At 51.8% G+C, this 25,204-nt stretch overlaps 1 protein-coding gene across 1 annotated transcript in view; it reads left to right on the top strand.

The window, feature by feature from the left end:
- Cdh23 (cadherin related 23) overlaps positions 1 to 25,204 on the top strand; it is a 355,092-nt gene that overhangs the window by 232,269 nt on the left and 97,619 nt on the right. Inside the window, exons 18-27 of the mRNA XM_070020517.1 lie at positions 3,479 to 3,551; positions 5,139 to 5,255; positions 9,321 to 9,433; positions 10,355 to 10,462; positions 15,697 to 15,886; positions 16,152 to 16,297; positions 19,426 to 19,645; positions 21,346 to 21,498; positions 22,389 to 22,502; positions 23,832 to 23,980. Coding sequence (XP_069876618.1) covers positions 3,479 to 3,551; positions 5,139 to 5,255; positions 9,321 to 9,433; positions 10,355 to 10,462; positions 15,697 to 15,886; positions 16,152 to 16,297; positions 19,426 to 19,645; positions 21,346 to 21,498; positions 22,389 to 22,502; positions 23,832 to 23,980 — 1,383 coding nt within the window. The remainder of the gene's footprint in view (positions 1 to 3,478; positions 3,552 to 5,138; positions 5,256 to 9,320; positions 9,434 to 10,354; positions 10,463 to 15,696; positions 15,887 to 16,151; positions 16,298 to 19,425; positions 19,646 to 21,345; positions 21,499 to 22,388; positions 22,503 to 23,831; positions 23,981 to 25,204) is intronic.

Below are 25,204 nucleotides of genomic sequence, written 5' to 3' on the forward strand. Positions count from 1 at the left end.
TGCCTGTCTCCACAGCTTATCTGCTTCCAGCATACCTCTCCATTGCTGTAGCCACTTGTCAGTATGACTGACCAGGGAGGCCTGGAAGCTCAGGGGCTCTGACTCTGCTCTGACTCCATGTAGGGGAGCTTCAGGACATACTTTGGGGGAGGAGGAGCTGAGAACAGCAAGAAGGAAATGGAGCGACAGCAAGGAGGAAATGGAGTAGGGTTCTTTCATTGATGGCCAAGTACTTCAAAGCCTTCAGGGATACCGGGAAGGTCACCCCTCCCCCAGCCCCCTCTCTTCTATTTCTAGTCTCTCCTCTGTCCCTCCTTTGCTTTTCTCTTATCTCTTCCCACTCCTTTAAAGACCTAAAGGGACTGGAAAGCAAAGCATGGCTTGTCTGACATGAATGTCAAGCACACCTTAGTGTGTCCCTGTCTAAAATTATCAGTCCCTCAATCCATCTCCACGGCTGGCTCATTTTCCCCCCATGCAGCTCCCCTAACCATCCTGGGGATGCAGAGCAAGCTCGACAGTAATGCTCATGGGCCTCTCCCCCCTGAGGCCCTCACATACCTGATCAAGCACAAGCACACCCCTCCTCCCACTCCCCCCACACATCTAAAGGAAGAGTGAGCACGTCGTCAACAGAAGTCAGTGCATTATCAGCTCCCAAGGATTAAATCAGATGTCAGCTAGGAGATACACAGAGATTTGACATAAGCTTAGTAAAGTCTGGCCCAGAGCCAGCTTGCTGGGTGGTCTTTCCTGTCACTGCCAGCTTCATCAGGCATGGACCAAAGCCCTGGGACCACCTCCCACTTGGGAAGCTTCTAGCCCAGGTAGGAGGCCCTCCTTACATCCCTACTAGTGTGGAGCTTGGGTGATGGGAAAAGGAGGCAATGCCTGGGAGAGCCTTCCAGGTGGGTGTTGGGAGTGGGGAGGGGGAGTAAACTTCAGGGTTGCAGGGAGGCCAAGGCTAGGCACATGCGGGGACAGAGAAGGGAGGTGCAGAGACTCAGGGCCCTGCTTCTAGAGCCCTTGCTTAGGACCACAACAGGAAGTGACTACACAGGAAGAGACTCCCTGCCAAATACTCTGTCTTAAACCCACCAGCTCTTGCCTTAGTCCACAGAGCCTGAAGTCATTCCCTGCATATAATGGTGTCCTGGTGTTCTCCACCTAGTGGCCTGACCCTGACTGCGTATCTCAACCTGACTTTGGTTTCACTTGGCAAGCCAGGTGCACCCTGGGATGAGCCTTATTTGCACGTATCTGCTCCCCCTCTGGTGCTGCCAGAGGGGTCCACAGGGTTTTGGTGCTTGCCTCTTGTCTACCCCAGCCCCCTGGCAGCAGGAGGGACTGGCAACAAAGACAGGCACATCTATTCTGTCTTGGTCTTCAGAGCAGGGCTTTTTACACAGCACAGTCACTCGTGTCTAAGGACCACACTTGAAAAGGTCACCGCCTTCGGGCTGATTTTGCATGTGGGTGGTTTTTAAGTAGCTGTCACTCCACTAAGCTGCCTCCTCCCTTCACCAAAAAGGATTTTTTCTCGATTGAAAAGAAAAAAAAGAAAAGGAAAGGAAAACCCAGCTGGGCATGATGGAGTAGCTGGCCAGGGGTGGGGAGAGACGGATCAGAGCCTTGGGGCTCAGAGGAGAAGCAAGTGAGAAGGGCCAGGTGATTCCTTTTCATCCACTGCTTGTTGGTTTTTAATAAAGAAGTCAAACTCGGTTTGTAGATTTCCCATTAGGGGACAATAAGCTTTTTATAGTGGGAGCTGTTGAATTAGAACTAATAGCGAACAGAGCTCCAGGATCCGGAGAAATATCGCTAATAAGTTTCTGCCTCGCGCTCCGTCACTGACATTCTCAGCGACGTTTCGTGCAGTGAAGCAGAAGCTCTGCATGAGTGTGTGTGGACCTACACTTGTGCCCTCACAGAGGTAAGGGAGAGGTCTCACTGTACCAGTGCAGGCATCAGATAACCAGGGAGGCCTGAGGCCACCAAGTTCCCTAGCAAGAGGGACCGGTTAGCATGAGCCAGCAAGGGGGTCAGTTTGGGGATTATGGGAGCAGAGCAGGCTGGGGTGCTCTAAGGTCCTGAGGTGTGGCAGACCAGGTGGCATGGCCTTATCTCTCCTGTGTGCATAGCTAGACATGAGGACAGTAAGAGGGAGGATCCTAGCTGGGAGATGGTGGTTCACACTTGTAATCCTAGCTACTCAGGTGACTGAGATCTGAGGATCGAGGTTCAAGGCCAACCCCGGGCAGGAAAGTCCATGAGACTCTTACCTCCAATGAACCACAAAAAGCTGGGAGTGGAGGGGTGGCTCAAGTGGTAGAGCACTAGCCTTGAGCACAACAGCTTAGGGAAAGTGTCCAGGCCCTGAGTTCAAGCCCCAGGACCAGCAAATAAAATTTAAATAAATTAATAAAAATTAATAAAGGAAAAAAGGATCCTTCCCCTCAAAGGTCGAATAGAGCCGGACCTAAGATTGTTATGGCAGGGGTTGGGGTGGAGGACTCACCCAGTGCCCGAGGTCTGTCTGCACACTGCTCTTAGGGCACAGGGTGAGTGGGGGTGGCTCAGAGCCAAGTTACCCAAGAGGCTTCCTCCAAGAGTGAGCAGGAAGAATTTTTGACTAGTGATTGCAAAAGCTGTGGTTAGGAGAAGAGTCTCAGACACAGGGGAGCTGCTCTGAGGGATAAGCTGAGGGAGGGACTATATATAAGGTAAGAGAGAGACTATACCTGCTGTTGATTCCCCCAAGACAGCCCCACCCTCACTCTTGCCTGGATTAGCACCTCAGCCAAGTGCCTGGTGGCCTGGTGCAGACTGGGCCACAGGAGAGAACACTCCAGGATTGGCAGTGCCAGGCTGTGTGTGTGTGTGTGTGTGTGTGTGTGTGTGTGTGTGTGTGTGTGTGTGTGTGTGTGTGTGTGTGTGTGTGTGTGTGTGTGTGTGTGTGTGTGTGTGTGTAGCTGTAGGTGTATATAGGAGGGTCTGCATGTCTCCACTTGTAGCCAGCCCACGGCAGGTATCCCAGCTCTGAAAATGATCTGTCCTGCCACTGCATGCTTCAGTATCTTTTAGGGTTATGTGTTTTTTTCCTCCTTCCTTCTTGTGGGCCTCCTAGAATCTTCCTCCATCTTAGCTGAACTAGAAGGGAAGATGAAGGAGACAGCTCCTGCCTGGGGCAGATGTGCTGAGGGAAGGAAGACTAGGTGGGGACCAGGAACACTGGGAGTTGTAGGCAAGCCGACTCCATCTTTACTCACCATCTCTTGGTCCCATAGCATTGCACAGGCTTTCCTGAGTCCTGTCCTACCCTAAACATATCCCACCCAAGAGACATCTGACTCTCATGACACTATGCCAGAACTCCCCAGGCCCAGTGGGCACAGCCTGCCCCACAGCACCTGCTCTGGACAGCTGGACAGCCTGGCTGACCCCTGGCACCTGTAACCCATCTGCTTTTTTTTTTCAGGATGAGAATGACAATCCTCCCACCTTCAGCAAGCCTGCCTACTTTGTCTCAGTGGTGGAGAACATCATGGCAGGTATACCAGGGCAGGGGGTAGAGGGCCTGAAGGTGGGCAGCCAGCAGGTGCAGGCACCTGCCATGTGTAGACTCCAACAGAGAAGGCCTAAGGCCTTCTCTGTCTCCTAAGCAGAGCATCTTTCTACAAGTCAGTAGCAGTTTTGGAGACATCTAGTTACAAGCCAGAGCACTAGGAGTCAACACCCCACTGGGCACTGGGTCCCTGCCCTCCTGTAGCTAGTCTAGTGGGAAGAGAATAATGATCCACATTTCATTAAGCAATCCAGATAAAAGACTCTAGAGCACAAAGAGTTCTAAGACTGTGGTGCTATAAGATCCATCCCAGGAGCCGTGACTTTCAAGAGAGTGTCCCTGAAAGGCAGCCTTTTAGCATGCTCCTAGACAGCTGGAGTCAAAGACAGCCAGAGGCAGGGCCAGCTGGAATTAGGAATGGTCTTCCATGTACCACTGGCCTTCTAATGAGAGCCTTTGCATATCACTCTGGTGTCTAATGCCAGCCTGTGCCCAGCTGATCCTTTCCTATTCTGACTAGGAATCCCCTGACCGGGAGTCCCCAGCCCACCCCTCCCTCCCAGGGCCTCTTGCAAGGAGGGGCCTTTCCTGTGCATCTAGTTGTGTATGCTTCGATAAAGGGACACATCCTGACCAGGCGGATGGAGAGTCTGATCTGAGGCCCCAGGCCACCACCCCTGAAAGGCACCCAGCCTGCCCTTCCCAGGTATTGTGGGCACTCAACACAGGGGCAGCTATGGTAGCTATGGTTATGGTCCCAGGGCACCTAGATGCTGCACCCTAGGAAGCTTCCCAGCCACCCTCAGGTAGATGTCCTGCTAGGTTCATTTACAGAGGATAAGAACCAGATGCCCTGACCAGTGGACTACAGGTAAAGATTCTGCTGGAAGTGGCACTGTGGCTCAAGTGGTTGAGTGCCCACCTTGAGCTGAAGAGCTCGGGGACAGCGCCCAGAGTTCAAGACCCATGACCAACAAAAACAAAAACAAAAAAAACAAAAAAGACTCCGTAGCCTGCACACTGCAGCTGGCAAGTAGATGACATGAGGGTGGGCACAAGCCTCAGCTTCAGCAAGCAACCACCACTCATCATGGCGTCTGGCCAGAGCTGGAAGAAAAGCTAATTCCCGACCCAGGACTTCATGTAGCTGGAAATGAAGGCAAAGGCCTTAACTGGACATTAACGAGAAAATAAAAACTCATATAAATTCCCCTGCGAACGGATAAAACAGAACCAAAATTGGATGCAGTAAATGTAGAATAAGTTAATATGGAGCTTCATTTCTATTTGACTCAAAGTAAAAGCTGGTCAATCTGTGGGGCAAGTCAGGTGGGGGTGGGAGTGCAGAGGGAGGTGGGGATGGCTCAGCCCACCCCAGGCTGACTTCACCCATCCACAGGGCCTTGCCCTACCTGCCCAGAGATCTTGGCCATGAGCAGTGGGTGAGCCCAGTCTTGTCCTTGGAACACCCCACAGGCAGGCTGCTCACTTCCCTAAGGCCTGGTCATCCAGAGGTTCCCAGGTCCTGGTCCCAGGGACTAAGCAACATCCCTGCCTCCTTGTCTCCTTAAAGGAGCCACAGTGCTGTTTCTGAATGCTACAGACCTGGACCGCTCTCGGGAGTATGGCCAAGAGTCCATCATCTACTCCTTGGAAGGCTCCTCCCAGTTCCGGATCAACGCCCGCTCTGGTAAGCCCCCAGGCCTGACGCTCACTCCCCCACCTGGACAGTCTGAGCTGTATCTTCTCCTTTTTGGTAGGGCAAATCCTTGCTATAAGAACCTGTTTTTATCCCTACGCTAGTCGTTTGAATATGGTTACTGATCTTACCCCTAAACAATCTCTTCGTGAATCTATTCCCAAAAGGATGTCTTCCAAGGGTAGAGTTATCCCCCTCCCAAACCCCCAACAGCTGGCTGACATGTGGCACATCTGGGACACATGTACTCACACCTCAGGGTCCCTCCCTCAGCCGACTTCGCCTTGAATCCTGACTCTTCCTCATACACACCTGTGTGCCTGGATTAAATGAGTGACTACAGGGAACACACTCAGACTAGGGCTGAACAAAATTAATATCATTATTTTCTTTTATTTCTTCATCTAGCACACTCTATTCCCATCTTCCTGCTCAGCTTGTATAACTTTCTCTCTTTCTTCATCACTTTATATGCCTCCCTCTAGTTTTCCCTCCTTAAAGCTAGAGAGAAAGAAGCAACAAGAGACCTCAGGCAGTTTAGCCAGAACTAGAAGGAATCTGAAATCCTTGAGGTCACTCAGATGTCAGTGGGGACTGAGCCAGGCACTATGTTAGGTGCTGGGGCAGGAAGAGTAAGATCCAAGTCAGCCTTGTAGGCTGGCAAAGCACTGGCTTCCCCAGCTCCCATTTCTGTGTGAGATGTCTACAGAACCCTGACTCTCAGTGTCTGAGGGCAGTAGAAGCACACAGTGGTCCAGGGTTGATGTTCTACAAGATGATTCTCCGCCTGGGCCCCTTCCAAATTGTGGCTCTCTACGGGTCATTGTGTAGAGGAAGTTGATAGGCCAGACCTGGAATTGACATGCATCATTCCTGCCCATAGCCCATTGGTCAGACCAGGCAATGGACCCACCTACATGACAGACAGGAAGCCTAGGAATGGAGACCCTGCCTGTCAATCACCTTGTAGCAACATTTCAACTCTGGGAAGTGAGTAAGAATCCTGAGGAATACTGTCCATCCCTGCCACAGGTGATCAGGAGCCCATGAGGGCATCAAGCCTTCCTGTTACCCACACTTCCTGGAAGTTGGCCTTCATTGTCTTTTATCTCAGAAACTCAAGGAGCAGATGGCTGGAAGAGAGGGGACCCAGGGTCCTCATGAGCCTCTTCTTCCAACTCTGAAAACACAAAGGGCTTCTTCCTACCTTCAAAAGTGAGCCTCCACCCCCAGAAAGCTTAGAGTAATAGTCAGACCTCAACATCTACTCAGGTCTTGGTTCACAGACCCCTTACAGACACCAAAATGCTCCAATCCCTTATGTATACAGTGTAGTATTTGCATATAACTTTCAGATATCACTAGGCATCCTCAAACCATTTCTCCCATTATTATAATACCTAATTCAGTGTAAATACTAGGTAAGAGGTTGTTATACTGTTGTTTAGGGAATGTACAACAAAGATGTATGAAAATCTGTACATGCTCAGTCTAGATACAATCATTTAATGAGATTTTTCCATCCGTGGAGAGTTGAATCTACATATATGGAGTCTGTAGTCAATATCATTCATTACTATGTACCACATGCCCAACCCTGCTCCTCATTCTGAAATTGGTCCCATCTCACTTCCCCCTCCAGATGAGGAAACTGAGGCACATGAATTTGACTAGGAAAGCAGAGTCTGACTGACCTCTTGACCCTAGAGCCCAAATGCTAACTGCTATGGTCTGTGAAGTTACATTATGGTCCCTCCTGCCACCCCAATATAATAGGGTCTCTCTGAGTAGCCCCCTGCCCTGGCCTCAATTCAGAGACACCTCATGACAGCACAGACATTTTTCTATTACCTTGGAGCCTGTTCCTTCAAGCTCCTTTGTCATATTACCCAGGCCCAGTGCACAAAGGTGGCCTTAATTGGATCTAATTTCTCAGACAGGAGAGGCCATCAATCATGCTGACAATTTCATGTTTAAAACTTTTCAGAGATTAATTTCTTCCGTGCCCTGCCAATTAATTGACACCACCCCAGTGGGGAGCATGGCTCAGTGGGCAGACCTTGGCCAGTCTTTGGTTCTTGGCCTTGGTATCTTGGCTGCCTTGTCCCTCATCCTTGGCTCCCTGATCAGTCCTATACCAGCCAGAGAACAGACAAGAGTGCCAAGGAGGGAAATGGCAGAATTTAAATGGCCCCTGGAACAAACCACCTCAGCAACATTGTTTTATGGTAGAAGAAATCAAGCACAGAGCAGCTAAACAACTTGTTCTAGGTCACAAAGCTCAGGCAATGGGAATAAAAGGGTGGGCAGCACCCAATCCCTGCCCCTGGGGAGCTTTCAGAGTCCACTGGAAGAGAGTGATCCTTTTCTTCGCCTCAGGTTACTTCATCTTTACACCTCTGCTGAGAAAGCATGTTGATGTCCAGTATGCAGACAAGCGAACTGAAGCTTAAAAAAATGAAGTATCTCTCCCAATGCTGAGCATCTGCCCAGTGCTGGTGGCTCACACCTTTAGCTAAGAGCTAAAGGACTGAGGTTCAAGGACAGGACAGGCAGAAAAGTTCATGAGATTCTATTTCCAGAAATACCCAGGAATAAAAAGAGCTAGACATGTAGCTCAATTAATAGGGCACAAATACGAGACCCTGAATTCAAACTCTAGTGCCACCAGAAACAAAGCAGAAAGCCTAAGCTGGACAACTAGAAAGGGCCAGAATCTCTATTCTCGATGTGGAGACTACAACAAAGAGTAAACAAATGTACCAGTACTACTCACCAGACACTATGTTGAAAATGAACTATGCAACTTGTGGGAAGGGACAGGAGGGAAAAACTCGGAGAGAGCAAGGGAAGGAATGACATTGTCCAAAAGGAAATGTACTCATGACCTGACCCCTCTGTATATCACTTTTATAACAAATTTAAATTTTATATACATATGTGTATAATATATGTGTGTGTATGTGTATATATATATGTGTGTATATAGATAGATAGATAGATAGATAGATAGATAGATAGATAGATAGATAGATAGATAGATAGATAGATAGATGGTAGAGACTGCAGCCTTCAGCTGTGTGAGCTGGTAGATGGCCTGGTCATACATGGTGAGGGGCTGAGGTGCTCTTGCCAGCCCCCACCAACCAAGCAAACTCTATGGTCAATGCTATCAAGTCAGCAACTTGAAATGGAGCCCTGGTGGGAATATTCACACCACCAAAATCAGCAAATTTTTTTTCCCGTGGCTAATTGCCAAACATTTGCCAGTAAGCCCTTCCCAAGATGATGTCTGTCATTGAGTTATATCAAAATGCAAAGACATGCAGCAACAGCTGACAAAAATTGCCGTATTTTAAATGTTTCTGCTTAACAGGGTAACTTGTTTACACACTGAAGGAAGTTAAGACAATATAATTAGGCTATAAATGGATAATTAGGACATGATCTTATAACTACCAATCCTCCATGTGCTCTCAGTTCCCATGCCAAGGCCTGAGTCACAAGCCCGAGCCTCCAGGGAAATGCGGAGGGTTTCCTCTTCCTGTTGTCTCCCAGGATTAAACTACTTGGCATGCTTGTAAGGTTTATATGACATTAGCCAAATCCCACAGCAGTCCTGTCTTATAGTCTTCTGGTGTATTGTTCTCTTTTTGACCATATGAAGAAACTGAGGCAGAGAGGATCCAAGGAATCTGTTCCAGGCGGTGAAGCCAGTAAGATAATGTCATGTCTAAGCCAGCGGCCTACTGGCACAAATAGCCCTTCAGGCCTGTTCTTCTGCCCCTACCCTTAGTATTGGACAAGGTTTCCCACATTTTTGGATATCTCCATGTTACAGGGTGCTGCTGCCCAGTTTTGGGGTCCTGGCTCCAAAGCATGTGTGCTAGCTCCCATGAGCATTCTCCACTTCCCCAGCACACAGACACAGATACACATGGCCACTGTCAGAGCTTGCAAGAACCCCTCATGCACACCTCTCTCTCTCTCTCTCCCTGTCCTGCCCTCACCTGGCCTACCTAAACCCCCTCACATGCTCACCCCTCTGTCTGGCAGGTGAAATCACCACCACATCTCTGCTTGACCGAGAGACCAAGTCTGAATACATCCTCATCGTACGTGCTGTGGACGGGGGTGTGGGCCACAACCAGAAAACTGGCATTGCCACCGTAAGTGCCTAGGGGGCCTCCTGTACCCCCTAGAATCCCTGCTGACCAAGTCTGGTTGAACATCTTCTAGGAAGCAGGGCCCAGGACCATCATCCCCTGCCCCAGCCCTTGTGGTGTTGAGAAGTGACGCCTGAGTCTCTCTATTCATGAGCCAGAAATGAAGACTCAGAGTCCCAGGCAAAGGAGCCTCAGCTAGGAGAGAGCAGGCAAAGGAACTTAGGGGCCCTGGGTGACATAAAGAGCAGAAAATCCTTTGCAGAAAGGGGAAGGAGAAGACAGCCTTAATAAGACATCCCAGCCACCCCAGTTCCTCATTTCCCATGGCTGCCCTGGGCTCTCCCTGGAGACAACCCTCCTCCCCACTCCCCACAACCTCGCACCATGGTCCTTGCTCACCAGCAGTCTCTGCCCCATTCTAACCCATTCAGAGACTCTAGAGCTGAAGCTGACATCGCTTAGCCCAGGATGTGGCAGAAAACCTCACAGTGCCCTCCTCCCTTCTGGGAGGCCTTGACAATAGGAAGCAGAGCCCTCTAAATAATTACCTGGTGGCAGGTGAGCAAGGAAATTGCTTGGCTTGTAGTTGAGACTGGGAAGCTCAAGTGATTCTCTCAGATCCTCCAACTGTCAGTTACCTTTCCCAGGATATGGGTGGGTAGACAACGCCCTGGCCGCAGCAAGGCTGTCAGGGGTCTTCTCGTCTAGTCTCTGCTTCCTAATGGACAGCACCTAAACCTTTTCCTCCCAAAGAAACCTGGATCCATGGCTGTCCTCAGAAAGCACTTGCCTAAGGCTCCCAAGGTAGCCAGGAGTGGGGGGCTGTCTGGTGGAATTAGAGTCAGGAAAGCTTTGTGGCAACTGTGTCTCTCTGGACCCTGCCCTTGCTGGAGCATCTCACAGCTCCCTCTTGTGGCTCCACAGGTAAACGTCACCCTCCTAGACATCAATGATAACCACCCCATCTGGAAAGATGCTCCCTACTATATCAACCTGGTGGAGATGACGCCCCCAGACTCTGATGTGACCACGGTAGGTGTGGGGGACAGTGGAACTGCCAGGCAGCTGGGTGGGTATATTCCCATTGTGGTCTCTGTGGCCTACCACATGGGACTCACAGACTTGTTGTTTTGCTCCATCTGAAGTTCTCCATGCTCTTTGTTAGGAAAGACGGTCAGAGTTGGGGAGAAGTTCCCCCAATGTCAGCTTTGGGCTGTGTGGCAGAGCCTGTGGCAGGGAGACAGGACCCCTTACATCTGAAGCCATCCTTGTCTCCAGAATTCTGACCAACCTCAAACCACACCCTGCCAGCTCTGCCCTGGCACCTGCCCCTCCAGAGTTGCAGAAACCACTAGCTTGGTCACCTCTGGCCCACTCTGGCCCCCACGGATGCCCCCAACTGCAGCTTTGTCAGGGCCTATGTGCAGGTACCTGTGGGCAGGGCTGACCTGAGATAGGAATGGAAGGCATAGCCAAAGAAACTGGGCCTCCAGAATGGAGCCTGGCATCGGAGGCATGTGAGGAGAGGCCACCCATGCCCCCTCTCTCCTTTGCTGTGAGATTCGTATTTGCAGGCCCTTCCTTCCCCCACCTTTAGCTCCATTTGGACTCATTTGGGGAGGCTAGTTCCCATTTGTCCAGCCCCATTGCCTTCCAGCGAGCCTGTCATGGACACAAACTCAGAAATTTTATAGTACCCTGGTTATTGAGCTCCTGGGAACTGTGTACCGCCATGCCGAGGACTGCTCCTTGTCTTCACAATACCCTCTCCCTGGGGCAGGTGGGGCCATTGCTCCCATTCACTGTAGAGGAAACAGACTTAGAGCTGAAGGAGTTTGTGCAGGCTTATAAGAAGTGATATGAGGTTTTAACCCAAGTCTGCCTGACTTTGAAACAAAGGATTAGAAACTACCTTGTTTAGTCCCTGTTCATCTGCCCTTCATGGGGTACTTGTAAGGTGTCCCAGGACCTAAGAACCTGGGGGGATTTGGGGTGGGATAGGAATGAGGCTGTAACTTTTTGTATCAGGCTCTCTGGTAAGACTGCCCTACCCACACCTAAGCACTTTGGGGCTATGGTGATTAATCTCAGCCTTATCTCAGATTACCATGTCCTGTAGTAACAAAGCCAACCTGGACCAGATGAAAGAGGATGAAAACCTGAAAGGAAAGATGGGTGAGGGGCTGGGGCTTGGTGATTACTTGCCCTGTCCTCCTGTCCACATGTCCAAGATCTGAGTTGGCCTCTCCTAGGAAATCCAAAACAGTAAGTCAGGGGCAGAGGATGTAAGAATCTATGAATTTTTTTAAAGTCTAAAGCAGAAGATTTCTTCCAGTCAGGGGCCAGATTTGGAAACCACTACTCTGGCCTGTTTGTAGAGCTCTCTTCTGCCGCCTTGTGGTCAGCTGATAACTAGCTCAAGCCCTCCTCCTGGCCCCTACCAGACCACCTCCCCACCTTAGCACTATGTTTCTAGAAAATTATTCCCAAGGGGAACTGAAAGGAAGGTAATAGGTGGCTGTACCACAAACTGGCCGCATAGGACACCAGCAGGGGAGGGGGGACTGCACAAGACTCAGACCTAGCCCCATCCGGTCCGCAGTGGCCCTCTCTGAGGCTCCAGCACATTCTGAGCCAGGAGTAGGTGCAGATGAGGGGCCTCAGGCCTGCCCAGAGGCTCCTCGCTCTCTGGGAACCATGAGAGCCTTTCATGGGTATAAACAGTGTACCAAGCTATGTGCTCAGCAGATGGGTTACAGGAGCAAAAAGGTCCCACCTTGCTTTGGGGGCGGGGGGTGTTGTGTCACCCTTCTGTAGTCCCCAGTACTACCCCATGTTGATCTTGAACAGATGGACTAGTGCCCCCTGCAAACAGTGAGGACAGGACCCAGAAGCTCCACACGGGCAAAAGAAAAGGACAAAAAAAGATGAAAAGTTGTTACATTAAATATCCACCAAGTATAATTTGGCAGCTTTAGTAATTAGGGAATATCATGTTTGTGGAACTTTTTATTATATGGGAGGACAAATTCTAGGCTAGATTTTTTTTAGAATTCTTAAGATGATTCCAGAATTACATATAATAATTGCCAGAAAACCAGAAATCGAGAAGCTTGGTGGGACATGGTGGCATATACCTACCATTCCATTTGGAGGCTGAGGCAGCATGTGAGTTCCAGGACTAAGGCATATAGCAAAACCCTGTCTCAAAAATGCTAGAGGAGGAGGGGAAAGGAAGGATGAAGTTATTTTACTAAATCTTTAATCTTCAATCAAATTGATCATACAAAATAATTTCAAGAATAGTCATAAAATTCTTTAAATTTTATAGTCATACACACACATACACACACACGTATACACACACACACACACACACACACATACACACACATGTCTAAGGCCTCACTGGTGATTCTGCCAGGTGGAGCTAGGGCTGGGGATGGGGAAGGAAGCTTCCCCAAAGGGTCAGGTGACAAGGAGGTGACACTAGATAGGACTGAACCCAGAGCTCCATGTGGTGCCTCTGCCCCCTCTATCCTGATGCATTCAGAGCAGTTGCCTGCATACCAAGAGGCAGCTAGCTCAGGGCTAGGTGGGAAGCCCCTGGTAGCAAAGTGCCCATTCTGTCCCAGCTGTACCAGCTGTGTGATCGTGAGCCAGGTACTGAACTTCTCTGTGCTCCAGTCTCCCACCTAGAGAGCCCCATATAAGCCAGGATGCACAATGCACAGGCCACAGTGAGCACTCAGTAAATGCAGCCCTCCTGCTAGAATCTTTGTTTTCTGGTGAGCCCTGCCCAGTGCTGACTGCATTGTGGGCTTGCACACCTCAGTGTGTTTGTTCAAAGGCCTTGTTCCGTCTAGCCCACTCCACCTGCAGCCGTACAGGCTGGGGAAGGCTCTTCCTCCCCTGAAGGATTGGGGTGTGATCCAGGGCCCTCCCAAGGGCCCCTCTTGCAGGGTCATTGGCCAGCTCTCCAGGAATGAGAGTGATGGAACCCTGGGATTTTTCAGTGCCTTTGGCAGTGTAGTTGGTGTTGGCGGGATGCCTGTGTCTGTGTGCATGGGCACAGGGCTCTTAGGGCATTCCCTTGCCAGCCTGTGCTGCAAAGCAGCTGTACACCTCCCACCCCACCCCTTCTCTGCAGTGAGCTTCAGCCCCACTCTCCATGCTGGCTCCTGCAGCCTCTTTCAAGGACCTGGCTGATGGGCATTGATTTAGAGCCTTTCAAAGCCCTCCAGCAAAATAAAGAAGAGGGAGAGAGAGAGAAAATTATTCCCCGTCAGGCCAGGAGAAAAATGATGGGCGTGAAATGGGAAATAAATGAGGGAAGTGGTGAGGTGAGAGACCAGACTGCCAGTGGGGAGCCTGTGGGCAGGGTCACCACTCTGCCGTCCTCTGTGGAGGGGCCCAGAGACCCCCTCAGTGCCCACCCACAACTAGGGGACTTGGAGGCAACTACGCAGGTGCCCTCTGTGTGAGGGAGAGCCCCTCCTGGGCCCCGGACAGATCCTTTTGCTTTGAGCCTCAGTCTCGGTATCCAGAAAAATGGGGATTAAAACAATTCTCTCCTGGCTCTAACTGTAGAGAGATCTGCAGAAAGGCAAGGGTCTGTGGCCTCCTGTGACCCCCCTCAGTGACATGACAAGGCCTGACTTCAGTTATGCTTTGTCTTCTGTTTCCAAGAAGAGGTTGATGGGTCTCTGCTGTGGAGGCTGGAGAATGTGTAATGTGGCATGGTGAGGGCACCTTAGCAGGAAAATGGGGACCCCTCCTCACCTTTCAGTGCCACAGGCTGGGAAAGAAGAGGCATGGGAGCTCTGATGTAAGTGGGCCTTGGTGGCAAAGGTCTAGCTCTGCCCTAGCCTGTCTTTCTGGCCTCTTAGCACCAGGGACAGGGACAGGCAGAGCCCGGGGCCACCACAGCCCATCCATCTGTTCTGGTCTAGTGACCCCAGAGACATCTTGGCTGGAGATGAAGCCAGAGTAAGGACAAATTTTGCTACCCAAGCACAAAGACCCCATCAAGCGAGAGGAAGGTGTTGACGAGCCCTGGCTGTCATTACCAGGTGTCCTGGAGTTGAGAATGACACTGCCTGTTGCCGCCCCACCCAGGGACTACAACCACCCCCCCCACACACACACACAGTGGTCCTGTCCACCTAGGTGCCATGGTGACTCATGGTGCAAAACTCAGGCCTCCAGGGTGGAAGCTGGGGGCCTGAGATTGGTGCTGTGTGACCTTGAGTCTAGCATATGCTTCTCTGAGCTCTTCTGTTTCCCTTTCTAAACTGAGGTCCAGGGCATGGTGCCATACCCATGTCTGTGACTTCTGGTGTCACAGAGGCCCTCATAACCACAAGCTCCAAAGGACTAAAGAGAGGGTTTAGAGCCAGGCACAGTGGCTCATGCCTGTAGTCCTAGCTACTCAGGAGGCTGAGATCTGAGGATCACCATTCAAAGCCAGCTTTGGCAGGAAAGTGAGACTCTTACCTCCAATTAAACACTAGAAAGCTGGAAGTGGAACTGTGGCTCAAGTAATAGAATGCTAGCCTTGAGTTTAAAAAGTTCAGGGATAGTACCCACGCTCTAAGCTCAAGGCCAAGCATGAGAGAGAGACAGACAGAGAGAGAGAGAGAGACAGACAGACAGACAGACAGACAGACAGACAGACAGAGACAGAGACAGACAGACAGACATAGAAACAGAGAGAAAGAGATAAGGGAGAGGAGGGGACGGAGAAAGAGGAAGAGGAAGAGAGGAAGGTGAGAGAGGAGAGAGAGAGGAAGAGGAAAAAGGAGGAGAGAAGAGGAGAAGAGGGGACAGAGAGGACAGAGGAAGGAGGAGGAGAGGGAGAGGAGAGAGATTGGGACACATCTCCCTGAACATCTGGAGAGGAAAGAAGCATACAAGTGCCCATAGCATGGGCTCTGGAGAGGAATAGCAATGGCCCCCCAAGACCTTCCTTGAGGTCAGGAAAGCCTCACCATGCCTTGCTGTGAAGTGGGTCTGGCCCCTAAGGCTGTGGGCAGTATGTGGAGAGGAGCTGGTGCCTCTGTGACCCCAGGGACCTGTGTCATGGACACGCGCTGGTGCCGGTGCCCACTGGACAAACTCTCGGAGTCCTTCTGTGGGCACCTGTTAGCTGATGTGAGGTCCCTAGCCATTGTCAGCATGGCTGGGGTGGAGAAGCCGGGCAGCCAGACTCCCTGAGGTCCACCCAGCCAACCCCTGCTGGGGCATCTGTTCCTTTCCCGGGGCAGGTGGTGGCTGTGGACCCCGACCTGGGGGAGAATGGCACCCTGGTATACAGCATCCAGCCCTTCAACAAGTTCTACAGCCTCAACAGCACCACGGGCAAGATCCGCACCACCCACATCATGCTGGACCGGGAGAATCCTGACCCAGTGGAGGCTGAGCTCATGCGCAAGATTGTCCTCTCTGTCACTGACTGTATGGGCCCCGCCTCCCCCAACTTGACCCATGACCCTCGGGAGGCTGGGGATGTCCTCTGGGGTCCTGGGGCTCACACAGGAGGGCAGTGTCTGAGCACCATGAGCAGAGTGGTGCCATTCCCAAGTGACACCCAGGTGGGGAGGGGTACAAGGCCCAGACTGTACCCCGGGAGAATAGGGGCTCACACCTGCCATTCTCTCTCCATTCACTTTTCTCTTGCATCCCTCCTCCCTCTCCTTGACCCCTTCTCCCCCATCCCCAGGCGGCACACCTCCTCTGAGGGCCACCAGCAGTGCCACAGTGTTTGTGAACCTCTTGGACCTCAATGACAATGACCCCACCTTTCAGAATCTGCCTTTCGTAGCTGAGGTGCCAGAAGGCACCCCTGCGGGAGTCTCGATCTACCAGGTGAGTGTCCCTCACCTTGTCCCTGACAGTCCCCCCCCCCACCCCTGTGTGCCCTGTGAGGGCAGGAGGCAAGGGTGCCAACTGAGACTCCTAGAGGTCACACACAGTTTGCAGGCTTGGAACAGGTGCTGGGAGGGACTGGCGGTGGTCTAGGTGGCCCTGGAGATCCCTAGGGGTGGAAGGCTTCACTGGGTCCAGAAGGAAGTGGATTTGCACAGGCAGAGGAAGCACCCCAAAGAAGGAGGGGGGAAGGCAGAAACAGAACTGGGGAGGGAAGCAGAGACTAAAAGTCAGGGAGGAAACTGGGTGCTGATGGCTCATGACTGTAATCCTAGCTACTCAGGAGGCGAGATCTGAGGATCTGTGGCTCAAAGTGGTAGAGCTCTAGCGTTGAGCAAAAAGAGCTCAGAGAGCCCAAGCACTGAGTTCAAGCCCCACGATCACCAACATAAAATAAAATAAAATAATCTGGGAGGCCAAGTCTGAGAGTTTCACAGGTCAGATCATGAAAGGCTGGCCTAAGACTCCCCAAACCCACAGGTCTGGTACGCAGGGCCCCAGGCTCCTGTGTGGGTGTCCCACCTATTCCCCTGCCCTTGTAAATGCCAAGGAAGCTCCACTCGGGGGAGGACTGGCCCTACACAGCCAGGGGCTTTACAGAGCTTCACCCATGCCCTTATAGCTCAGGGGAGACCAGGCCCATCTTGGACCCTCTGCCTCACCCTCCATCATCCTAGTTCAGAGGACTCTGAAGATGTCAATTCAAGGAGGACCATCCTCAGCCAGAGCCAGTTAGACATTCTGGAAGATGCTCAAGGTGAAGAGTATGAGCTTTTGTGCTAAGGAAGTGGTTCAGTGGTGGATTCCTGCCTGACATGAGCAAGGCCCTGGAAGAAGAAGAAAAAGAAAAAGAAAGAAGGAAAAGAAAAGAAGAACAAAAAAAAAAAAAACCTTGGAGTCTGACCGATATTGAGTGTGTATTCCATTTCTACCAGTGGAGTGCTGTGTGTCTTGGAGAACACTGCTCACCCTCTCTGAGCCTCCTGCTTTCTCACACAAGGACTGGAGATAACAGCAGGATTGCCTGGCTGGGCAGAGGGGGGTGAAACCTGGCACCTGGCCTGCAGGAAGTGATCAGGAGCTGTGGGACTATGGCATGGTTTGTGTTGAGATAGCCTGTTCTCACCCAAAGGCATGGCTGTGATGTAAGAGTGGGTGGCAGCATGCTGCTGCCTGCTGTGCCTCAGTTTCTTCACTTGTAAGAGGTAAATAGCAAGCTTTGCTTCCCAAAAACTCTCTCCAGCAGAACCCTCTCCCAGGCCCCAGCAGGGAGAACCCTGATCTCAGGACAGCTGCCAGTCCCCAAGGAAGAAGTATGGGGTGAGAGCAAATGAGCCCTAAACTCAGAGATGGCAGGGAAAAGAGACACCGGCCAGTGCTCTTCTTGGCTCCTGGGGGAGCAGCCAAGCCTCGGGGCTTGGGCAGAACTTGGAAACCAGCTGTGAAGGCTTGAAGGCCAGCCTTCGCAGAGAGGTGTGGCCTCCTGTCCCATCCAGGGCCTCAGCCAAAAGAGATGCCTGCTGGATTTGTGAGGGAATTTGCCCAGGGATTAGAGCTATGTGCAAAGAAAATGGAAGTCTTGAACCTCATCCTGGAGATCAGGCAAGCTGGACCAAAGCACCCTCTCGTGCAGTGTGCATTTCTTCCCTTGGTGAGAGCCAAGCTTACTCCAAAGTTCTGATCCATGGTGCTTAGACCTGCAGGGTGCTTGGTGTAGCTCTGGTATTGGAAAGAACCTCATCTGCTCTTAGAATCCAATGAACTGACAAATGAAACCCTCAAGTGGCCTTGTGTATGTGTGTGCACACACCCATACTTGATCTCAGGGCCAAGACACTGACCCTTCACTTTTTTTTGTGGTTGTTGTTGGTCATGGGGCTTGAACGCAGGGCCTGGGCACTGTCCCTCAGCTCTTCAGTTCAAAGCGAGGACTTTACCACTTTGAGCCACCATGCCAATTCCAGTTTTCTGGTGGTTAATTAGAGATCAGAATCTCACAGACTTTCCTGCCCAGTCTGGCTTTGACCTGAGACCCTCAGATCTTAGCCTCCTGAGTAGCTAGGATTACAGACATGAGCCACATTGCCCAGCTGTCCTTTAGCTTTTTTGTTCAATTTTTTTCCCCTCAAGGCTGGCACTTGAACCATAGCTTCACTTCTGACTTTTTACTGGTTAATTGGAGATATGTCTCATGGACTTTCCTGGCTGAACTCACTGTGAACTGCAATTCTCAGATCTCAGCCTCCTAAGAAGCTAGGATTACAGGTGTGAACCATTGGTGGCCAGCATCCTCAAGTAACTATTTTGTTTATGCTCATCATGGGTTTTGAACTCAGGGCCTGGACACTGTCACTGAGCTTTTGTGTCCAAGGCTAGCACTCTACCATTTGAGCCACAGCTCTGTTTCCAGCTTTTTGGTTGTTAGTTGGAGACAAGAGTCTCATAAACTTTCCTGCACAGGCTGGCTTTGATCTGTGGTCCTCAGATCTCAGCCTCCTGAGTAGTTAGAAGCACAGGTATATCACTGGCACCCACATCCTCAAATGACTTCAAAGCTACTAATCTTGACATCTACCTGTCACCATTTTACAAATCCTAGCCACCCATGGAGGGGAGCCTGTCACAGAGCATCCCATGAGGTTGAGCTCTGTCCATGATGCCAGGAGGAGTCTCCAAGCTGTAGCAATGCCCCCAGCCAGTGTCACAGGGCTGAAAAATGAGGATTTTTCTGGACTGCTAGACCCAAAGAAAGCATAGGACCTGCTGGAGTGAATTAGGGAGGGCTTCCTAAGTGGAGAGCAGGGCTTGGTGGAAAAGGCTTTGGGACCTAGAGAATGCCCCCCCCCCGTCCCTGCCCTCATCCTTGGGCACACTTTGTGCCTCTGAACCAGAGCTCACCTGGGTACCTCTCAGTTCTGACAGGCTGTCCCTTCAAAGGCTCTGGGGACAATAGGTTGGAGGTCAGAAGAAGGGAGTAGTTATGTCTGGCGTGCCAGCTCAGGTTGTTCCTAAGGGAGAAGCATTAATCCCAATGTCCCCAGCCCTCACATGCCCCTCCTCTTCTTCAGGTGGTAGCCATCGACCTGGACGAGGGCCTGAATGGACTGGTGTCCTACCGCATGCAGGTGGGCAGGCCCCGCATGGACTTTGTCATCAACAGCACCAGCGGCATGGTACTTACCACTGCTGAGCTGGACCGGGAGCGCATCGCCGAGTACCAGCTGCGGGTGGTGGCCAGCGACGCGGGCACGCCCACCAAGAGCTCCACCAGCACGCTCACTGTCCGTGGTAAGGGCTGCCTCCTGCCCACTGCCGGGCCCAGGCTGGTGCTGTGGGCTGGGATCCACACCCACTAGGGCTGTGCACTGGATGTAGTGATGCCCTCTCCCACAGGCTAAGATCACCTGACCTCACCATGCTAAAAATGCCAGCCAGGCCTGGTCCCCCTCCTGGCCATCTCTATAGGCCCCAGAGTCCACCTAGGCCCCTGCCCCTCTTAACTCCCAATGCTCACATCTGCAGAAGGCCTGAGTGGGTGTTGAGAACCCAGAGGCCCCAAGAAGCCAGGAAGGTGTGGAGCTCATCCTCTTAGGCAAGCCAGAGGTCATCTCTGGGCGGTAAGCCAGACCTCTGCCTGCCCTGTGGGTGTGGCGTCCACAGCACTGTCCTGAAAGAGGGTAGCCAGGAACCCCAGTCCCAGATTCCTCACCCTGTTGTTCCTTGTATGGGTGCTGCAGAGCCAGGGGTATAGTATAATTTATCATCCACTTGAGGTATCTAGTTCTGGGAGACAGGGGATACAGCCACAGGGCCAGGGTTAGCCCTAGGGAAGACAGGGCCATGCTCTAGGTCTATCCTGGCCATCCTGGCCTAGTGCAGTACAGGCACAAACCTTCGCCATCCCCAGTAGACACCAGAGATGTGTGGGTTAGGGAGCCACTGTCCTCTCTCCTGTGGGTCCCAGGCTTACCTGCAGGCATCTGGTACAGTTTGGATAGGACCCACTTCTTTCCCAATGATTGACAGGGAGTAAAGCTAGCCTTTAAGAGGGGACCCCAGATCACTTCTCTCCAAGGCTCAGCAAAAGATACACCATCAATGAGCTGGTGATGCCACAGTTCACATAGATGGGGTCACTTCACCATGGAGGTCCCAGGTCACCCCAAGCCTCATCTGCTCAAGAAAGACAGGTTTTATCCTGCATAGTTGGAAAATATGTGTGTGTGTTCTGGTCCTGAGCTTTTGCACTCAAGGCTAGAGCTCTACCACTTGAGCTACAGCTCCACTTCTGGCTTTCTTGGTAGTTAATTATAGATAAGAATATCATGGGGCCTTTCTACACCCCCAAGCTTCACACTGTGATCCTCAGATCTTGGACTTCCTGAGTAGCTAGGATTATAGACATGAGCCACCAGCACCCAGCAGAAAAACATACCTTCCATAGGAATTAAACCTTGGGGTTTTGAGGAAAACCAGTCCCTTCTTTGGGACCCCTTTACAAACTGGGGAGACCATAGCCCTTCCACCTGTTGCTGTGTGACTTTGGGCAAGTTGCTCACCCACTTCTGGGCTATCTATCTATCTATGTATCATCTATCTATCTTAGCGTGTCAGATGACAACCACCTCATAAGGAAGGGTGCATATCCTAGATGGGATGTACTTAGTGTGAGCTCAGATGTGGTCTCCAGCACTGTCATTATTATAATCATCATTGCCATTGTTAGGCATACAGGGGAGGGGAGCTCTGGAATTTTCTCTCCTCCCTTTGATAGCATGAGCATGGACTGTGGGAGGTCCTGGACCTCTGGTCAGACTCACCCTGGCCCCACCAGGCGTAGGGAACCCTGGACTCACGGAGGAGGTATTAGCACAGATGCCACCTGGGATCAGTGACACACACCCCCATACTTGGATATCCCTTTTCTTGGTGGTCCTGGATATCTAAAGCAGGGGTCAGGCCTAGCCCGGGTACCCTTCTGCCCACAGTGCTGGACGTGAACGATGAGACACCCACCTTCTTCCCAGCCATGTACAATGTGTCTGTGCCTGAGGATGTGCCACGCGAGTTCCGGGTGGTCTGGCTGAACTGTACAGACAATGACGTGGGACTCAATGCCGAGCTCAGCTACTTCATCACAGGTGCAGCCTGGGCCCACCCACCCCTCCTAGAGGGGGGTGAAGCATGGGAAAGAGCAGCAGGTATCCCCCTCCACCAAAGCATTTGCTCCTGCACTTCCCCAGGGCCATGTGGCTGGATCAAGTGGTCCTCTGTACCCCTACGGAGACCAGTTTTCAGTCACTTTGTGCAAGGAACTCAGCAAGCCCTTGGTCCCAAACCTAATGTGGTGGTGCCCTCTGCTGATAGAACAATGCACTGCTGCCAACTCTCAGGAGAGGGGTCTCCCATAGGAGTCCCAGGGAGGCCCCTTGCTGGCTCTACCCCAGGAGGATAGACATACTTGTTCCTATCTCCACTCTGAGTGCCTGCATGAATCCCCACTTACAGAACTGTGGTCCTCAGCCCAATCCCCATCCCAAGATGAGAGGTCTGGGGGTTGCATAGTTCACCCCCAAAGTCTTCAGCCTCATAGAAAAGCCCTAACCCCTTCCTCAGCCACTTTTTCAGGACAGGCAGGAGAAAACAGATCCAGGCTCAGGTGGGCAGGGGGAAACTAGAGCAGCACCTGGAAGCTCACAACAGTTGTGTTTTGTTTTTGTTTTTGTTTTGTTTTTGCTCTTTCTCTCTGTGTGGGGCAAACGAATTGGTCCTCATGGAGCATCTGGTATACAGTATGTGCTCCATAAATGTTGGACACATCAGCCCAGGCAGGCTGCACCCTCATCAGAACCCCTCAGCTCATGCTGGGTGGAGCATAGCTCCTGGACCTGTTTCTCCATCTGTAAAAGGGGTTTGTCATGTGCCCTCACAGGGCATCTCCTGGCTGAGGAGCAGAGTTGGATGCACCTCCCTTCACCCCCAGCCCAGAGCTCTGCTGCCTGGCCACAGCTCCCTTCTGTCTTGCCTGCAGGGGGGAACGTGGATGGGAAGTTCAGCGTGGGCTACCGTGATGCTGTGGTAAGGACGGTGGTGGGCCTGGACCGAGAGACCACGGCCGCGTATACGCTCATCCTGGAAGCCATCGGTGCGTGCCAGTGCTTGTGCGCTGCCAGCCTAGTTGTTCCCTTTAGAGTTTGTATAGGGGGCAAAAGGGGACTTCCAGGGGCTCAGCTAGAATCCAGAGGTTGACCTTTGCCAGAGGCCGGTGGAGGAAAGGTCACGGATGTCCACCAGGTGTTCTTGAGCACAAACGGGGGGTGGGGGGTGGGGGGGATGCGGCTTGTGCTGTATGTTGTATATGAGTGAGATGCTGGGATGGAAAGTTGAGACAGGCAAGTGGAATAATCACTGTACATTGGGGTAAACAAGCAGGATGGGAGAGAGGAGGAATGGCAGAGGAGCATCAGGCACAAAGGATGGCAGAAATGTGGAAGAGGAGAGTTAAGGAAGGTTTCCTAGAGAAAGTGTCATAAGGACGCCTTTGAATCAGGACTCTCTGGGTTGCAAATTTGAAAATAAAATGACCTCAGCAATAAAGCTCATAGATCCAGTCTACCTGCTGTAGCCATGTGTGAAGTCAACATCAGGGCTTGCCATCAGGCCTCATGTCTCTACTCTGGCCGGCTCTGCCTGTGTGCTGGCTCCCTGCTCTGCCCTCCATGGAGGCCCCATGCATCTCCACCTTTCTTTTTTTGTGGGTTGTGGGACTTTAACTCTGGGCTTAGGCTCTGTCCCTGAGCTCTTCAGCCCTAAGGCTCTACCACTTGAGGCACAGAACCACTTCTGGATTTAATTGGGGATGAGTCTCATGGACTTTCCTGCCCTGGCTGGCTTTGAACCACAGTCCTCAGATCTCAGCCTCACCAGCACCTGGCTTTGTCTCCCTTCTCTTACTCTTTCTCTCTTTGGGACAAGCTCTCATTATGTTATATTGGTCTCAAACTGGGCTCCCATGATATTCCTGCCTCAACCTCCTGAGAAGACAAGACTACAGACATGTACCATCTCACCTGGCATGTCTTCCCTTCTAAGTCAGTTATCATTGGGTGTATGGTCCATTTGGATAAATTCAGAATGACTTACTCTCAAGATCTTTAATTATATCTTCAAAGATACAAACACATTTTTTTCTCCAAATTCACATGCACAGGTTCCCAGGGATCTCCATCCATTCATCCCCCATGCCTGCGTGGCTCCATTGGGAACTGTGTTTTTTATAGGGTTAGGGTAAGGATGGTGTGAGTTAGAAGACTGTCTGGCATAGGGTGGTATATAAGCATTAGTTCTTGTTAGTGTCACTACAGATCTACAGAGGCTGGAGAGTATGGGCCCATCTCTGGTGCCCCAGAGCATATACAGCCTAGGAAGTCTGCCCCTTGGGCATCAGCTGACACCTGTCCTTCCTTTCCCATAGACAATGGTCCTGTGGGCAAGCGCCATACAGGCACAGCCACCGTGTTTGTCACTGTCCTGGATGTGAACGACAACCGGCCCATTTTTCTGCAGAGCAGCTATGAGGCCAGCGTCCCGGAGGACATCCCCGAGGGCCACAGCATTGTGCAGGCAGGTGGCCCCTGGGACAGGGTGGGCAGGCGCAAGAGAGGGGCAGGCACACTACTGCGTCATGGGAAAAGGGGGAACAGGTTGTGTTAGCTGAGGACAGACCTTGTCTTCCCAGAAAACAAGAAAGGCCTTGGCCTCCCTCCCCCAGCCCCTCACCACCCCCAGAAGGCCTTTCAGAGCAGGAAGGAGGGGAGGTCATACTTTCCTGGAAAGGACCTGAAGAGAGAGGGCCAGGGCCCAGGAAGGCCAGAACAGAGCAGCTTTCACAGCCCCTTGGCCAAGGCTCCCCTCTTGGAAGAAAGCTGGAGGAAGAAGAAAGGAGCCACAGCTCAGAGTTCAGAGGGAGAAGGGGAGGAGGAGCCTGAAAATGCAGCTCTCCTGCCCCAGGCCTCTGTTGCTAGGTGGGGAGGGAGAACGGAATGAATTGCTCTCTTCACCAACTGCAGGGGCTTTCCACACCATTGCCACCCAAGGCCCAGCCAAACATAGCAAAGCCAGGCTTGCCCACTGGGACTGGCTCCAAGGCCTGGGAGTGGAGGAAGAGCAGGAGGCTAGGAGGGTGCCTGCCTCAGGAGGGGCTGACAGACAGGAGATGGAGGCTCCAGGGAGCACAGAGATGCACAAAAATTTGGTTCTAAAAGAGAGTCCTTCCTTCTGGCCTCAGCTTCTGGAGGGGCTTGGAGAGCCCCTCACAGGATCTGTGGTCTGTAGCCCAGGAGCTGCCATCCCATAGCTCAGCCAACCTTGGGACACAGAGGCCTTTGAGAGCCCTCTTCACCCCACCTCCAACAATCTCCCCACTCCCACCCCCACCCCCCAGGAAGAGAATGGCTTGCTGGCCAGGGGACAATAGTATGAGACCAGCTGACTGCATTCAGCCTGGGATGTAAACCAGGAAGTGAGGAAAAAGCAGGAAGAGAGGGAGAAACAGCCCTTGGGGAGGAGACCTGCCCTCTCTCTAACCCCCTGGAGAACTGGCTTCTATTCATATAGTGCTACTCAAACTGAAATCCTGGAGTCCCTGAGTAATACAGGGCTTTCCTGCACCCCTCTGCTTCTCAGGGAGAGGTTCAGGATCTCAGGGCCTTCTCCCACACCCTGTGAGAAGCATCCTGAAAAACTGGAGTTCATCTTCCAGCTCAGCAGTGCCCCACCAGGGCCTGCTTAGAAAATAGCCTTCCTTGGTGGGGAGAGAGGGGAAGAACTCTGGGCAATACAGACTCC

The sequence above is a fragment of the Dipodomys merriami genome, unplaced genomic scaffold (assembly GCF_024711535.1).
Source record: "Dipodomys merriami isolate MVZ:Mamm:240054 unplaced genomic scaffold, mDipMer1.0.p SCAF_14, whole genome shotgun sequence".
NCBI lineage: Eukaryota > Metazoa > Chordata > Mammalia > Rodentia > Heteromyidae > Dipodomys > Dipodomys merriami.